The following is an 18,430-nucleotide window of genomic DNA, read 5'->3' on the forward strand; positions in this document are numbered from 1 at the left end:
ATGCTCAGAGCAGCCCTAAAGGACATGCAGGCAAGAAAACAGCAGTTGAAAAGCATCACAAAATAAGATGTACTATGTGGCATGCTAGGGAACCTACCTTATAGAAGAATTCAGGCAGTTTACAGAGTGACCAGCAAACACCAAATCATTTTCACCAACATTTAACTTCAACTCATGCACATGCATTGCATACATGAGTGAATTTCCCATTTGGGGGGCTGTTAAGCTAAGCCCTAGAGGATACAAGCTGGTATTGGGGCGGGTGGAAGAGGAAGAAGAGCAGAAATCGAGGAGAGGAGAAAATAGGTGCCTCTGTCCATAAAAAGAGTTAGACTACACTAAAGGAATTTACAAATAAGAAAAGAAGAATCCACAGAAAAAAAAAATCTCCTCCACATTTTTCCCAACCTAGGGGCCGATTAGGATGGCGGGTGGACTTTAGTCCGCCCACCACCCTAGTGGTGCTGGGACCGGCGACCAGTGGAAAGGGGGGACCCACACCTGCAATTAGGATACCACCGCCACCATGGCGGTGGCATCCTCCATTCCCAGCATTGTGGCGAGCGGTGCTCACAGCACCGCCCGCCACAATGCAGGGAATGCACTGTGTGCATTGTCATGCACAGGGTGACAGACACCGTGTGGTGCTTGCCACCTTGTCCATTACAATGTAGGGGGGTACCATAGGTACCCCCCACCCCCTAATACCCTGGGGGCCCGCAACGGGCCCCCAAAGTCACTATCTGCATGCCTTTCCGTGGCAGCGTTGCCATCACGGAAAGGCAGCTTCTCGCTGCCTTCCTAATATGCACCATAGCAGGCCCCTTTTCCACCCGGTCACCTGTGTGGCCGGCGGAAAACCTGCGGACGGTCTTTCCATCCGCCGGGGTCCCCCCGCCATACTAATATGGCAGGGGAAATGGGTGGCGAAGGATGTAGGGAGAATCGCCACCGCCATGCGGGCGGTGGCGATCTGCCCTACAGCCTAATGGACCCCCATGTGTTACAAATAGGAGCACGACAATATTTCTGTATATACAATTGCATATGAAATGAATACATTAAATAGGCTCTATAGGCACTCGGCTTGCGGATTCACCACTTCTGTCATTACTCATCCTACTGCTGCTCTAGCTCCTGATGCTGAAGAGACGTCTGTAGGCTATTGTTCACTGAATTATTACAAAAAGGAAAAGCCATTTTGTAGTGACTAATATCTACTCTATTTATGTTAGAGGAAACAATCCTATTGGTGGTCACCACTCTACATCTACTGAAGAAAACAGCCTTATTAGCTGGCACTCTACTTCTTTTAGAGGGAGAAGATGTTTTGGTGGTGGACTAAAGAGAAGTGCTATAATGTAGGTGGCCACCTTCCTTACTCCAAAGTTAGCAACCTTTATGGGAGTAACTAGTCTATGCATATCAGAGTTTTGAGTGTTACTGAGCTTCCTCATCCCACATAAACAGGAAGGAGGAGCCTTACAGACTGTGTGCACCTCTTATTCCAGCAGTAGAAGAACTACTAGTTGTGGCCATTTTGATACTGGGGGAAAGAGCGTTATTTTTGGTGGGCCCTCTATTTGAACTGGATAGAGCAGTATTATTGTTCCTTGCAACTTTATTTATACTTAAGAGCAGAATTTTTGGTTTTTCCTACTCTACATATTGCAGATTGAAGAGCCCTGTTGGGTATAGGCCTTCTATTTAAATTGGAATAAGAAAAGATTTTACTGCTGGGGTGTCGCCAGTACCAGGGGTAGAATCATTATTGGTGCCAGCTGTTGTTAAACATTCTTTTATTAGATGTTCAGCCCTTACTGGCTGGATGAGACTTACCATTGCCATAGGCCCAGTCATCGTTCATGCGGTGCCGCACATTCTGGTATATGGCTGACATGGTCTTCATGTTGCTCTTTCTCCACTGTCGGCCCAGATACTTGGTCTGAAGTTTCAGCAGTTTCAGTACATAGAGCTGCATCATCGCCTGTTTCACCTTCAGGGCCCGTTTCAGGATTGGTGCTGACTTGAAAACCACCAGCATCTATAAAAACCCAAGAAGAAATCAATATGTTCAAGATAGCTTCTCGTTTACCACTGACCTACCAGGCCAGAAACCTTAAAATGAGGGTGAGAATAAAAGCAGAAAAGTTAACGCTAATTCCTATTATTTGCCAAGAAGAACAAACAAGATACAGTGCAAACATGGCTCAATTACATGAATCTTGACAGGTTCGAACCCCAACTCACACCGAATGCTAACTCACTTGGATTCACCTTTGACACAAACATTTCCCCTAAGGAGCACATTGCCAAAAACAAAGGCGGCCTGGTACCAGCTCTCTCTTCTAAAGAAAGTCAGACTATTTCTCCCAGAAACTGAATTTAAGAACTGGTGTTCAAGCCCTTGCACTCTTGCATCTTGATATTGTTAATATCCTACTCTGTGGTCTCTCAGGCCTCACGCTAGCAGCCCCTAGGGGCATCCTACACACCACAACAAATCTCATACATGGCCTGAAGAAATATGATCACATCATCCACACCCTGATGAAACTTCATTGGCTCCCACTGCCAGCACAGACAATCTTCAATACTAGCTCCATTATTTCCAAAGCCATCAGAACAAGCGGTTCTGCTTATCTTGTAGACAAGCTCACTATTTCTGGTGGTTCATGGCACACTCACAGCCAGAACCCAACAGACTGCAGACTAAGAGGTGTAAAAAAGAAAAAACAAGATAACAGGCTTTTTCCATCTCTGCACCCAAGATGTGGAACTGTATCCCCATATTCATCAGAACTGCCCCAACGCTGCTCCAGTTTAGGAAAGAGTTAAAGACTCACCTCTTTAAAGAACACTACATCACAATACATTAACCATCCATACCTCAGCTCCCTCTTCTATTACTCGCTGACTTTAGTCTTTTCTTTGACCATGTACAGTGCCCTGCTGCCTTTTGGGTAGGTTTACGCTTTCGAAATACTTAAGAATACCTACATAGATACATACTAATCACCTGTAACTCTTATTTGTCCAGTGTGAGCCTATTTACAAGTTCACGTGTGGCCCACACAACTTCCACAACCTAAACATGAAAGAAACTTCTGATGCTTAGGCTGGATATTCCTGCTCCTAGATTGGATTTGAAGCTGGCGCAGGACTGTTGGGCATTTAGTATAGATAAATGTGAATTTAGAGAAAGTGTCCTACTACCATACTTTGCTTTTAACTTAATATCTATTAAACTGCAGAGCGTACAGTGCTTTTTATTTCCACCATCCCAAGAAAAAGGCCTTCATTTGGATTTTATAAAACTACATTCACAGGGCAAAAATTAAGCTTGTAGTCTATTGATCAGTGAATTCATTTATAAAGAGGACACTAGGGGATTCCAGTCCACTTTTTCACCACCCCATTCTCTGCAACCAAAGTAAAAGTATTAAAGGAAGGACATGGCCAGTTAGAAAACAAGACAGCTACGAAGGCCAAAACTGCAAGTAACTCAGCACAGTGAAACATACATTAGCCTTTGTTTCTTCAACACTCAAGAACTTGTGTAAGTGACCTTAGGACTTCATTCACTTATAAAATATGATTATATATCCATTAATCACTTTACTGTTTTTACAGATCATGTGCTTGTTCAGTGGCCTGGATATTATCTGGCGCCTATCTGCCTCAGAGGCCGTGGGCCTGCACATGCATTACCACAGCGATACAACGGCAGGGGATAGAATGGAGTGAGCTGAGGTCCTAATACATTTGCAATACCTGATACAGAAAATGTTGGTCTAAAATCAAATCAAATCAAATCAGGGACATTTATTTAGCGCACAAATCACCCGAAAGTCTCATGGCGCTGGCGGACGGCTCCGAGTTGTCAGCATAGGAGGGACAGAGCTAATGGTCAAATAGCCATGTTTTTAGATTTTGGCGAAAATGGTTATGATCAAAGGTGATACGTAGGTGCAAAGGCAATTCGTTCCAGAGGGTGGGGGCAAGAAACGAGAAAGCCCGACCCCCGTTTCTGAAGGTACGTACTCTGAGCGGAGTAAGGAGGGATTTGTTACAGGATCTTAAGGGCCTGTTTGGCTGGTACTAACTACGTTTTTTGGTCCAGTAGCCCGGACCTCTACCATACATGTTTTTATGTGTTAGGCTTAAGATCTTAAAACAGGTTCTCTTCTTCACTGGAAACCAGTGAAGATGTCTAAGGCTGGGCGCTGAGGGGGATCTAGATGGAAGATTCAGCACCAGCCTGGCTGCTGTATTTTGCAGGACCTGACGCCTGGAAAGGAGGTCTACATTTATTTCTGACAGCAGAGCATTGCCGTAATCCATACTGCTGATAATCAGTCCCTGTACCAGTGGTTTCCTGGCTTCTAGCGGAATCCACTTAAACACTTTGCGCAAAATGCCAAAAAAAGAGCCAATTATGTAATTGACCTGTTTTTTCATTGATAATTGGTTATCAATTTGAATTCCTAAGTTCCTCACTGTCTGCTTTGGGGGTGGGCAGGGACCGAGATTTTAAGGCCACCAGTCATCAGACCAGTGCTCGTGAGCCTTACCAAAATGTACTATCTCGGTCTTGCTTCCATTTAATTGTAGGTGGTTGATGTTCATCCATCTGTTTATGTGAACCATACAATTCTTAAAACGTGATTTTGTATCCATAGGGTCAGGACCAAGGGTGTTCAGAATCTGAGTATCATCGGCGTATGACACTACGTCAAAGCCGTATGATCTGATCACCATGGCCAGAGGGGTCATATAAAGATTAAATAGCGTCGGGCTCAGAATTGAGCCCTGTGGTACTCGCATCTTAACAGGCCTGCTGCTTGAAACTAAATCGCCAATCTGTACTGCAGTGACTTTATCTGGTAGATAACTTTTAAGCCACTCCAGGGCCTTTCCCCTAACACCAATATTCCAGAGCCGTTTTTCAAGAATGCTATGGGATATGGTGTCAAAAGCTGCTGATAGATCCAGCAGGATGAGAATAGATGACTGCCCTCTATCCAATGCTTGTCAGATGTTATCAGTGACTTCTACCAGCGCCGTTTCAGTACTATGGGCTGCCCTGAAACTGGACTGTGAAGGATCGAGTAATCCATGACTCTCGAGATGGTCTACGAGCTGCCGGTTAACCAGTGACTTGAGTACCTTCCCGAAGTAAGGGAGCAGCGAGATTGGACGATAGTTAGTTAAAAGTTTTGGGTCTGCTGTAGGTTTTTTAGAATTGGCCTGACTATGGCTGCTTTCCATATCTTTGGGATCACTGATTTTGACAGTGACCTATTAAATAGATCTGTGAGACTTTCAAGAAGCATCAGAACAATTTTAGACAAAAAACGTGGTGACACGGGATCGACTGGTGAGCCCGATTTAATTTTTCCATGGCCTTGGCCACTTCCTCAAGGTTAAATTGGGAAAATTCCTCTAAGAGGGGGGGAAAGTCAGCGGGGGAATTGTGGTATTTGTCCTGGGTGTTTAAATATTCATATGGAGGAAAGGAACTGTGAATAATGATAATTTTTTCTTCGAAGAATTTGGAAAGAGAGTCCGCCCAGTCCTGTGAAACAGGGACGCCTAACTGAACAGTAGGCATTGTAAATTCTAGAGAATTAGAGGTTCTGCATTAGATGTGTTGAGGATCACACACAAAACATAGTGATTTTAGTGACACTGCAGACTCCTAACAATGTAAGCTGGCATGGTGCCCTCACTGTGTATGAACTGTGATGTCTATGCGAAGTAGAGTTAGATGGGGCTACTCACAAAGGTAACTTACACTTCTGAGTAATGTACATGAATAAGTATACTGTTACACTTTTGAGTAACTTTACTACTTTTGGCACACAAAATCTAATTGTAAAATTACGGAAACGTGTAGACTTAGACATCTCTGCCCCCTGAAAAAAGGGGTTGAAGGCAAATTTAGGGATGTAAGTTACTACTGTTGAAAAGAAACAGTAGTAAGTCCAGCACCACACATAGCCAACCACTGATACAGCAACACCCTCCCTTAGAAAATAATGGAGACAGGTACTTAAAATAAAACATAGGAAACAATGTTAGATTAAATTAACTCATTTAAAATAGTTAAAAATATTAATAGAATTTAATGTAAAAACCATCTAAAAATAAACCACTTTTATTTAACAAACTGTTTTTGAAGTTATAAGCTAATATAACATTTGTTCTAAAAATGTAGTTAAACTGCTTTTAATTAATTCTATAAGTCTTCTTTAATTATTTTAAACACATAATATAAACAATTGTTTTACTGTAGGCAGGAATGTATATTTTAATTTAGTTCTTCGGAAAAATTATATTTGTTTTATTTATTTAAATGACATTTTAATTAAAAAAAGGTTATGTAGCTAAAAGAAAAGTAAAAGAAGTTTGTTCGATATTAATATTTATTTTAACTAAGGAACAAAATAAAAGCATCTTTACAGGACTATTAATTCATTTTTAAATACATCTTTAATTTAAATATATTACATTAAATAAAAATTATTTTTCTGAAGATTAAATAAAAAAATGAATTCCACCCTAAAATAGAAACATTACATTTGTTATTATATGTTAATATTTCTTAAAAGTGATGTACAGAATTCATTAAAAGTACTTTAATTAAATTGTAATAAACATTAATGTTATATTAATTTGTAACTTTAAAAATAGCTTGTTAAAATATTTTATAATTAAATAATAAATATGCTATATATTTAGATATTTTTTAACATGAAATAATATTTATTTATAATTCTAACTATGTTAAGTAAATCAATTGAATTTAACATTATTTCCTATATGGTTTTATTTTAAGTCCCTGCCATTATTATTTTTTATGGGAGGGTGTTGCAGTACCAGTGGTTGAGTGGTGTTGGAGTCATTTACTACGGTTTTGGGTCCACTTTTGCCTGTAGTAAATTTAGAAGTGCAGTTTGTGAATATCAATAAACTTTTGTGAGTGGATGCATGTTTCTCCCTAAGCCCCTCCTTACTCCTCCCTATACTTCTCACATTCAGTAGTAAGTATGCCCCTTTTTCCATCCACTTCCCCGGTCCTCCCACATTTACTACTAAGGGCCCGATTACAATGTCACACGGACTCTGATCCATCCGACATAGTTTGGGAACTGGAACCTAATGACCTCCTGTCGTCAGTTCTAGCCCAGCAAGTAGGATGCGACCGAACCCTGTTCGGTCGCAGTCCCATACTTCACAATGGGAGCATGTATTCCGAATAGAATGCATGCTCTCATTGTAAAAAGCAGAGGTGCAGTTCATTCCTGCACCCTGTGGCAGGCACCTCAAGTTGCCTGCCATGGGGTGCAGGGATCGACAGGGGGGCGCCATAAGGCGGCCTTGCTCCCATGTGGGCCCTGCTGGGGCCCCCAAAGACAGATTCCCAAAGCCTTTCTGTTTCGGAAAGGACGGCACAGAAAGGTTGTGGGAATCTGCCATAGTAATCCCTCTGCCGGAAAGAGCCAGACGAGGGATTACTGAAGACTTTCCGAATGGTGGACGGGCTCTCCGAGTCCATTCAGAAATCCAATTCAGATTCCCTTCCGACTGACCCCATCAAAATGGGTCAGTCGGAAAGGAATCCGACCAGCCGGTAACGATGCAGTCTGAAGGGTTCCGACCGACAGTCGGAGCCGTTTCAGCCTGCATCGTAATCGGGCCCTAAGTAGTAAACCAAAATATGTGAGTATCTCCATGTTTAAAATATAGGAGAGGTGGATGAAGAGACTTACACTCTAGGTTTCGGAATAGCATTTTGTAGTACTTTAGTAGTACTATCACAGTATTAGTAAAGTACTACAAAATCCAATTTGTGAATAGAGCCCTAAGTGGCTAGACATCTTTAAAAGAGACAAAATGTCTGTTTGGAGCTTCAGCATTTTCACATTATCATCTAATTTCATGTGAAATTCACAAAAGCATTTATTTCATACCATGAGATGCAACCTCATTAAACAAAGCTATGTTTTGGAATGTTAAAAGTGTCTCTGCCTGGCACTGCATGGGTTCTTCAATCTAGAACGTGCGTCTGTAGTACATACCAAGGTAAGAGAACTGTGTAAGTGCCTTTTCCTTACTATGCTGGAAACGTGAGTCAATCCCCTGTCCCTGAAGGCAGCAGAGACAGGGTTTCTACCAAAGCAGCTTCTTGTGGAAATGGTGAGGAGGCATCAGCAGGAGGAGGGAATAGCTGCTGTAGTGCTGCCTTCCAGTCAAAATAATGTGAGGTCCTCAGTCCGCTGTCTGCCAGATATAGGAGACGTGGACATCCATCTGATCTCTGCTGGTCACTGAGCCCAGCACAGTGGAGAGGAATACTCAGTCCTTTGTCTAGCAGCCGTGAGAAAGCATGCATATAAAAGAAGATGTTCGCATACTCACCATGGTACGCGAATGCTTCCACTTGGTCAGCTTGTTGAGGATCCTCAGAAGGTTGATGCAAGAGAAGAGGTTTCTCCAGCAGAACTGGTTATTGTCTCCAGTCTCCTGCACACAAGGAGGAAGAATACATGTCAGGTTGTGGTAAAGGTATGTGTCCGAAGTGTATGGAAAAAGGGAAAGAACTCTGGGGTCTGATGTACAAAGATTACTTGTGCAAAACATTGGCCACAATTTGTGCACCATATTTTTGTAAATGCAATCTTATTTTTCTTCCCAAACTATATACCAATAGTTCGAGTCCCAAAATGCTGAATCAAAGGGGGTCTTAAACTGACCTGCCCAATTAATATTCATTAGGCAGGTCACAATTTGCATTCCCCTGTGATTGGCCATAATCACTGGGGTGGTAACCTGCAAGGGTCAGACCATTTTTTAAATTAAAGCAACCAGGACGGTGTTTAAAATATGCATATCATTTTTTAGGTTTCACTGAGAGTCACCATTGGTCTCGTGGAACACCGTCCAATCTCCCTGAAACATTTGTCAACACTCCCAAAGGGGAAAAGTTTCAAAGTGGACCTTGTCAATCAGTTACCACCCCAATTTGTGATTTAGTAACTGATCAAGGGTTCGCAACCAGAATTATGCATCCACACAATAATCCACAGTCCCCCTATCACCACGTGGTTCAGCTCACTCACAGTTGTTCACAAAGAAAGAAGGCACACAGTGGGTTAAGAGTGTATGCCAAGTGAACATTCTGTCCAGCCATTCATCCTTCTCCTACCAGCTAGAGGCCATTCAAGTCCATCCCAACCAGTGAGGAGCCCTCTAATGCCTGACCCAACCTAAAAATTAAGCACAAAAAGCTCCCATACTCATTGGTTTGGGCTTCGAATTGGATGATTATGGATTTTGCTTGTGCGTAGGAGGGAGGATCGGGGGCTCTTCTCTGGTGGCAGAGTTCACTCATTAAATTGGAGGGACTTGCATGTGGACGCTTCTAGAGGAGATCTTTCTTCAAGTGTTTATTGTGACTTGCTTTGTGAGTGCATTGACACTGTGTGTGCAAGGGACTGCTATGTATGTACGCATGCATGCTATGTTCTATCGGTCCTGACATTGTGTTGTACACTCCCTTTTCTGGGTGTTGCCATAGCCTGTCATTTTCTCGACTATGATATTATTGATCCTAGCTGTCTCTGCTTTCTGAACAATTGTAAAGCAAGGGTCAAGTTTGCGCTATATAAAACTTTCAAAATAAATAAATAAAAGGTAACAATTTCCATCCTTGTGGACAAAAACGTTCTGGGCTAGTTATACAAATATACAAAATGACAACTATTTCTTCATGGATTTCACTCTAAATTATAAGACACAAACAGAGTTATGAAAATGTAAATTTCGCCAAGAAACCCCAAATGTATACTTTCATTAATTCCAAGCAAACACAGAAAATAATGCCACCAGCTAAGGCAAGTTTGATCCTCATATAAGGAACCTGTGAGTGTGCCTTTATCTTGTGGTGAAACCATCGCTTGATAAAGAGCTAGAAGGCTGCAGGGCGGCAAAGATGTACAGATTGTCTTAGGCAATATTGCGATTGTATGGCCCATTTCACATTTGGGATTAGCCTAATACGTTCAGTTTGCAGCAGTCATTCACGCCAGACATTTGGGAAATATAAGAAAAGGACAGGGCTGAGGCAAGCGAAATGCGAGTCAGGAATCTGCTCTAATATATTTTGTGTGATGCTGCAGCACTATGGTGGCAACGTGTATCCTCATATAACAGAGCACAGTGACCAGCAGGCATAGGGGACAGGCAGAGAGAGAGCACGGAGACCAGCAGGCATAGGGGACAGGCAGGGAGCACAGGGACCAGCAGGCATAGTGGACAGGCAGAGAGCACAGGGACCAGCAGGCATAGGGGACAGGCAGAGAGCACAGGGACCAGCAGGCATAGGGGACAGGCAGTGAGCACAGGGACCAGCAGACATAGGGGACAGGTAGAGAGCACAGGGACCAGCAGGCATAGGGGACAGAGAGAGAGCACAGGTACCAGCAGGCATAGGGGATGGGCAGAGAGCACAGGGACCAGCATGTCTGAGTAGCACAGGGACCCGCAGGACAGGGAAGCAGAAAGAGCACAGAGGTGCAAAGAGCATAGGCAAAACGGACAGACGCCTAACGGCAGACTGTGGAAGGCGTGGGGACATGTGTAACAGATGGCAAAAACAGAGGGGCACAAAGGAAAAGGGCAGAGAACATTGGAGGGAGATAGAATGGGGCAGAGAGCACAGGCAGTAAAAAAGGATGAGGGGTGAGTGTGTACTGAGGCAGATAGGATGAGGACGAGAGTGCAGGGGTAGGAATGAAAGAGGTGGAGTGCAGATAAACGTCTCCCCTAGGCTTGAGCAGTCCCTTGACGGTGCTTCTGCCCCCTGGGTGCTCCAAATACTCCTGTCCGCTCAGTGACACCTGGTGCTCTCTGCCCTGCCTTGCACCATTGATCTAGGAAAGGAGGCATGGAGGAGGGAAAGACCCCCCTTACTATGAAGGGCAGGCCCCTCCAGGTCTGCAGGAGGGTAGGAGTGCTCGTGCTTTGCAGAGTTGTGCTGTACTGACTGGGGGAGATTGGGGTGCCCAGTAGGGCAGGGGCGTTTGTTGACTTCCTTTCAGTTGTGATGACCTACCAGGGCTGGGATGAACCCGCACAATCTAGGAAGACAAGACGCTGGCGTCTCCATGGCAGCCTCACCTCTCCTCGACCCCGGCTCTGCCTGGGCATGAACCCGCCACAGACTGACGGCTCGGCGGGCAATAAACATGCAATGCACTGAGCGCCTCCAGCAACAGTGCAAAGAGGAGCTCTAAATGTATGACAGTATTTTATTTATTTTATTTAGTGCATTTTTATAAAGCGCGGACATTACCCAAAGATGTCAGAACGCTGTACAATAGAGCTAGTTACGTTACAAGAGAAAAGTGGTACAGAATATAACATTACACAGACTAAAAATGAAGGGTACACAAACACAAAGTCCAACACAGCACACAGGGGTGAGGAATGTACAGGAAAAAATAAAAATTTACAACGAAGAGCGAACTTCCAAGAGGGGCCCGAGAATAAAGGGTGCACAAACACAAAATCCAACACAGCACGCAGGGGTGAGGGATGCACAGGAAAAAATACAAATTTACAATGAAGAGCGAACTTCCAAGAGGGGCCGGAGTATGAAAGTATTAGTTCTGAAAGTGTCTTTGGAAGAGAAGAGATTTGAGTTCAGCTTTGAAGATCCGGTAGAGGAAATGGCACGGAGCAATGGGGGAAGTGAGTTCCATATTCTCACCGCATTGCCAGTACACTTCAGTGTGGGGATGCAGGGACATGAACTGCACGCCTTGGTCTGACCTAAGGCATGTGGCACCTGCAGGGATGCACACAGACAACACCTAGTCCTGTATAACATACATACAGTCAAAAAACACCTGAGCATGCACACAGACAGGAAACGGTTGGATGCAGGCTTCATATCCACTTAATTTAGCCCATCTGCAGATGAAAATGAACTGCAGGTGGTGAAAGAAATATCGGTTGAATTTGAAAGCCTAATGAATCCTTGGCCTCTCCCTGGAGAAATCCCTTCCACTGGTGCTGTCATACTCCACATAGTTCCATTTCTTGCCCTCTTTGGAGTAGTCATTAGTCGGCCTCCATCGTATGCCTCCAATTTAGAATACAACTCTGAGAAGTCTCGGATTTGTTCAATTGAAGTCTAGGACCAAAAACAAGCATTTGCAATGCAATAGATCTCACATTCACGTGAGTTTGAGCTATTGGTATTGTAAAAGACAATGCCTTTTGTTTATGTTTTGCGTTTTAAATCATAAATAAAAGGCATTGGGCCACATGCATCAAAGGAAGAAATTGCGATTCCTAAATTGCGATTTTTTAGGAATCGCAATTCCCTATGCATGTAGGAATCGCAAATAAACTTGCGATTCCTACACATTCCTTAATTGCGACCTGCAAATTGCGATTCACAATTAAGGAATAGCTTCCTATTCATTCCTATAGGCCTAGAGGCCCATAGGAATGAACGGGAATTGCATGCGCAATTTGCGAGTACCAAATAGGTACTCACAAATTACGCATGCAATTTCAAGGGTGCCAAAATGACACACTGATGCACCCCTGAAATTGCCATGTGACCACATGTTGCGCACACACATGTCCCAAGGCCATGTGGGTGTATAACATGGAAATGCATTTCTCGAAGTTTTCGCAAATTACCGTCAACTTTAAATTGATGGTAATTTGCGATCCCTAATTGCGAAATCACAATTTAAAATTGCATCATGCATTGCATTTAGGGGATCGCAATTTGCGATTCCCTAAATGCATTCGCAATTTAAGTAATCGCAAATTTTGCGATTACTTAAATTGCGAATTTGCATTTGGGTTGATGCATCCCAAATACAGAAATACCGGTCGCAAAGAGGTAGATTCTGCTAATCTGCCCCTTTGTGACCGGTATTTAGAATGATGCATGTGCCCCATTGTCATTTACAATGCTAATAGCTTAAACTCTCGCAAACGTGAGACCTATTGCATTGCAATAAAGGGCCTTCTCGACAGCTTGTTAGATTGTAAATATCAGAGGAAGAGACAAGCCTGCGACGTCTTCAAAGAAGTGATAAATAGTGCCATGAAGAAGATGTGTAAGTGTTGTAAATTACACAAACACAAAGTGTGAAGTGAGAGTTGCATATGATCCATGCTATAGACACTAACAAAGTGCTCCAACACCTTTCGCTCTGTGATTACACTGTTGTGGCTCATGAGGAAGAGCGGGAGGAGGGGCTATTTCCTGGCCTATCCGTGATTTGAGTGTGCAGTGTAGCATTGCGTAATGTCATTGCTATATTTTGCCTAAAAAAAAAACCACTCCAGCTGTAGTAGGACCGTGGCTTCACCTCCTGATGCAGGGCGGGCTGTGCTTTATGGCAGGCATGGAGGGAGGGAGGGAGGGAGAAATGGTCACGGCTGCAGCTCCGGCCTCGTACAGTGCCTGTGCTATTACTAGTGAGTGAGAGGCACTGAGGTGGTGGTATTGGTATTAGTGGTGGTGGTATTGGTGGTGGTGGTGGTATTGGTGGTACTGTTGGTGGTGGAATTGGTTGAGGTATTGGTGGTGGGATTGGCAGTGGTATTGATGGTGGTGGTGGTATTGGTATTGGTGGTGGTATTGGTGGTGGTTGTATTGATATTGGTGGTATTGTGGTATTTGTGGTGGTGGTATTGGTGATGGTATTGGTGGAATTGGTGGTGGTGGTATTGGTGGTGGTGGTATTGGTGGTATTTGTGATGGTGGTGGTGGTGGTATTGGTATTGGTGGTAGTATTGTATTGGTGGTGGTAGTGGTATTAGTGGTGGTGGTAGTGGTGGTATTGGTGGTGGTATTAGTGGTATTGGCGGTGGTGGTATTGGTGGTAAGGGTATTAGTGGTGGTGGTATTGTTGGTGGTATTGGTGGTGGTGTTATTGATGGTATGTGTGATGGTATTGGTGGTGGTATTGCTGGTATTGTTGATGGTATTGGTGATACTGGTGTTATTGGTGGTGGTGGTATTGGCGGTGGCATTGGTGGTGGTGGTAATGGTAGTGGTGGTATTGGTGGTGGGGGTGGTATTGGTGGTGGTGGAATTGGTGGTGGTATTGGTGGTCGTATTGGTATTAGTGGTGGAATTGGTATTGGCGATGGCATTGGTATTGGTGGTGGTGTTATTGGTGGTTGTAGTGGTGGTGGTAGTGGTATTGGTGGTGGTGGTATTGGTGGTGGTATTAGTGGCGGTGGTGGTATTAGTATTGGTGGGGGTGATGGTGTTATTGGTGGTGGTGATGGTATTGGTGGTGGTATTGGTGGTGGTATTAGTAATAGTGGTATGGGTGGTGGTGGTGGTGGTATTGGTGGAATTGGTGATGGTATTGGTAGTGGGATTGGTGAAATTGCTGGTGGTATTGATGGAATTGGTGGGGCTGGTATTGGTGGTGTTGGTGGGATTTGTGATGGTGGTGGTGGTGGTATTGATATTGGTGGTGGTATTGTATTGGTGGTGGTAGTGGTATTAGTGGTGGTGGTAGTGGTGGTACTGGTGGTGGTGGTGGTATTGGTATTGGTGGTGGTGATACAGGTGTTATTGGTGGTAGAGGTATTGGTGGTGGTGGTGGTGGTAATGTTAGTGGTATTGGTTGTGGGTGTATTGGTGGTGGTACTGATGGTGGCATTGGTGGTGGTGGTAATGGTGGTGGTATTGGTGGTGGGGGATGGAATTGGTGGTGGTATTGGTATTAGTGGTAGAATTGGTATTGGTGGTGGTAGTGGTATTCGTGGTGGTGTTATTGGTGGTGGTGGTGGTGGTGGTGGTGGTAGTGGTGTTGGTAGTGGTGTTGGTGGTGGTTGTATTGGTGGTGGTATTAGTGGTGGTGGTATTGGTGGTGGTGACATTGGTGGTGATGGTGGTATTGGTGGTGATGGTGATATTGGTGGTGGTATTGGTGGTGGTATTAGTGGTATCGGTGGTGGTATAGGTGGTGGGATTGGTGGTAGTGTTGGTATTGGTGGTGGTATTGGTGGTGGTGTTGGTAGTGGTGGTATTGGTGGTTGTATTAGTGGTGGTGGTATTGGTATTGGTGGTGGTGACATTGGTGGTGATGGTGGTATTGGTGGTGGTGTTATTGGTGGTGGTATTCGTGGTGGTATTAGTGGTATCGGTGGTGGTATTGGTGGTGGTATAGGTGGTGGTCATGGTGGTGGCTTTGGTGGTGGGATTGGTGGTAGTGTTGGTATTGGTGCCGGTATTGGTGGTGGTGGTATTGGTGGTGGTGGTGGTATTGGTGGTGGTGGTATTGGTGGTGGTGATGGTATTGGTGGTGGAATTGGTGATGGTGGTATTGGTGGTGGTGATGGTCTTGGTGGTAGTGATATTCGTGGTGGTATTGGTGGTGGTGGTATTGGTGGTGGTGGTTTTGGTGGTATAGGTATTGCACGTGGTATTGGTATTGGCGGTGGTGCTGGTATTGGTGGTATTGGTGGTGGTTGTGGTGATATTGGTATTGGTGATATTGGTGGTGGTATTGGTGGTGGTGGTATTAGTGGTGGTGATTTTGGTGGTGGTATGGATAGTGGTGGTATTGGTGGTACTGGTGGTGGTTGTATTGGTGGTGATTGTGGAATTGGTGGTGGTGCTGGTATTGGTGATGGTCTTGGTGGTGGTGATATTGGTGATGGTGCTGGTATTAGTGGTGGTGATGGTCTTGGTGGTGGTGGTATTGGTGGTATTGGTGGTGGTGGTATTGGTGGTGGTGGTATTGGTGGTAGTGGTATTGGTGGTGGTGGTATTGGTGGTGGTATTGGTGGTGCTGGTATTGGTGGTGCTGGTATTGGTGATGGTGGAATTGGTGGGGGTAGTATTGGTGGGGGTAGTATTGGTGGGGGTGGTATTGGTGGTGGTGGTAGTGGTGTTGGTGTTGGTGGTGGTGGTATTGGTGATGATTTTGGTGGTGGTGGTATTGGTATTGGCGGTGGTGGTGGTGGTATTGGTAGTGATGTGGTATTGGTGGGGGTGATGGTCTTGGTGGTGGTGATATTGGTGGTGGTGGTGGTATTGGTGGTGGTATTGGTGGTAGTGGTATTGGTGGTGGTGGTTTTGGTGGTATTGGTATTGGCAGTGGTCTTGGTGGTGGTGATATTGGTGATGGTGCTGGTATTAGTGGTGGTGATGGTCTTGGTGGTGGTGGTATTGGTGGTGGTGGTATTGGTGGTGGTGGTATTGGTGGTAGTGGTATTGGTGGTGGTGGTATTGGTGGTGCTGGTATTGGTGGTGCTGGTATTGGTGATGGTGGAATTGGTGGGGGTAGTATTGGTGGTGGTGGTATTGGTGGTAGTGGTATTGGTGTTGGTGGTGGTGGCATTGGTGATGATTTTGGTGGTGGTGGTATTAGTGGTGGTGGTATTGGTATGGGCGGTGGTGGTGGTGGTATTGGTAGTGATGTGGTATTGGTGGTGGTGATGGTCTTGGTGGTGGTGATATTGGTGGTGGTATTGGTTATGGTGGTGGTATTGGTGGTAGTGGTATTGGTGGTGGTGGTTTTGGTGGTATTGGTATTGGTGGTGGTTGAATTGGTGGTGGCGGTCTTGGTGGTGGTATTGGTGGTGGTGGTATTGGTGGTTGTGGTGGTGATATTGGTGGTGGTATTGGTGGTGGTGGTACTGGTGGTGGTGGTATTGGTGCTGGTGTTGGTGGTATTGGATGGTGATATTGGTGGGGGTGGCATTGGTAGTGGTATTGGTGGTGGTGGTATTGGCGGTGGTATTGGTGGTGATGGTGGTATTGGTGGTGGTGCTGGTATTGGTGGTGGTGATGTCTTGGTGGTGGTGATGGTGGTGGTGGTGGTATTGGTGGTGGTATTATTTGTGGTGGTGGTATTGGCTGTATTGGTGGTGGTGGTATTGGTGGTAGTGGTATTGGTGGTGGTGGTTTTGGTGCTATTGGTATTGGCAGTGGTATTGGTGGTGCTGGTATTGGTGGTGGTGGAATTGGTGGTGGTGGTATTGGTGGTTGTGGTGGTATTGGTGGTGGTGGTATTGGTGTTGGTATTGGTCGTGGTGGAGGTGGTGGTACTGGTGGTTGTGGTGTTGTTAATAAAACAGGCGTTTGAAAACAACCCATCAGGTGGCTTTAGTGCAGATAACATGTAACACAGATGTGCGGTTGTCAGCTTCAGTCCATTAGCACACAATTATGTGCAACCTGGAATTCACATGACTTAATTCGCTAATCATTTCTAAATCCATTTTACTTGGAACAGTCGCGAGATAATGGCAAGTTAAAGTGATTGAAAGCAGGCGCCCATGTTATGGGGGCAGCCGTGCTGCTTAAAAAAACACAAATAATTTCAGCTGAAGCAGCGCATGTCTGGGCTGCAGTAAAAGAAACTCAAAGTAATAGTGCTTACAGACTAAATAACAGGTCCCATGTAACAACCGAAGTTGTTACATGGCCAGTAGCCATGGGGAGTTACAAATGAAGACAAGGCCGTACTAAGGAGGGACTAACAAGCCTATTAGCGAATCTGACGGCAGCATTTACGAAAAACAATGACAAGCCAATGAAAAACATGGGCGTGGAGTGGGCGCTGCTTCTCTCCCATACTCTACTACAATAGTCTCGCTAGGCTTCACCTATCAAGGTTCCTGGCGTATGCTGCGAAATCCAGCAACGATACTTGCACTAGACCTTGCTTATATTAAATGTACCAGATTTACACTTCTCCAAACAATATTAATTTGGCAAGTATTCTGTTGACAAAATAGACGTATTTTCATATTACTGCTTTGAAAGGGATTACATATGATTCCTATTCACATTATTGTGGAAATATGGATTTTTCTGGTCAGTTATGTCCCCTATCTTGGACCCCAACGGTTTCATGTATAAATCACAAGTACATGTATGATCCCTCCAGTTCCAGTTATGAAGACGCAAACACATGTGCGTCCACCGCCAACATGTCCTCTTTCAGATCCGCCATGAATGGGCCGGATATTCCATTCCTAAGTATGAAAGGCCACCGGCTTTATATGGTTCACTTATGCCATTTTACAGTCCAGGCAAGTAGGCCCTGATTCTGCCATCAAGCTTTTCCTGCCTTCTGCCTCTGAAAGCTTCAGTCTGAGCTCGCATCTGTATCCATGAACTTTGTCCTCATTCTCTGCGCAGCTAACGGTGCCTGACATCAGCCTGTTGCCTGCCAAAAACTGTATTTCACCTTCGAAATTATCTGCTCCGCTCCCTACCCAATGCATTCCTGTCTAGTAGTTTAAGTAAACATTCTTCCAGCTACCGAGCAAAGGGCCCGGCTTCTCTGTCTTTATGCAAGTAATTCATAGCCCTGTTACTATGGAAGATTCCTGCCCCCGCATCTAGTGTAGACACTTAGAC

The 18,430-nt window shown here is 44.7% G+C and overlaps 1 protein-coding gene across 1 annotated transcript in view; it reads right to left on the bottom strand.

The window, feature by feature from the left end:
• Positions 1-18,430, bottom strand: part of STRIP2 (striatin interacting protein 2) — a 253,346-nt gene that overhangs the window by 3,441 nt on the left and 231,475 nt on the right. Inside the window, exons 19-20 of the mRNA XM_085653636.1 lie at positions 8,425-8,529; positions 1,840-2,044 (exon numbers count right to left, since the gene is read on the bottom strand). Coding sequence (XP_085509762.1) covers positions 1,840-2,044; positions 8,425-8,529 — 310 coding nt within the window. The remainder of the gene's footprint in view (positions 1-1,839; positions 2,045-8,424; positions 8,530-18,430) is intronic.

This window comes from Triturus cristatus, chromosome 4_1 (assembly GCF_964204655.1).
Source record: "Triturus cristatus chromosome 4_1, aTriCri1.1, whole genome shotgun sequence".
Classification (NCBI taxonomy): domain Eukaryota; kingdom Metazoa; phylum Chordata; class Amphibia; order Caudata; family Salamandridae; genus Triturus; species Triturus cristatus.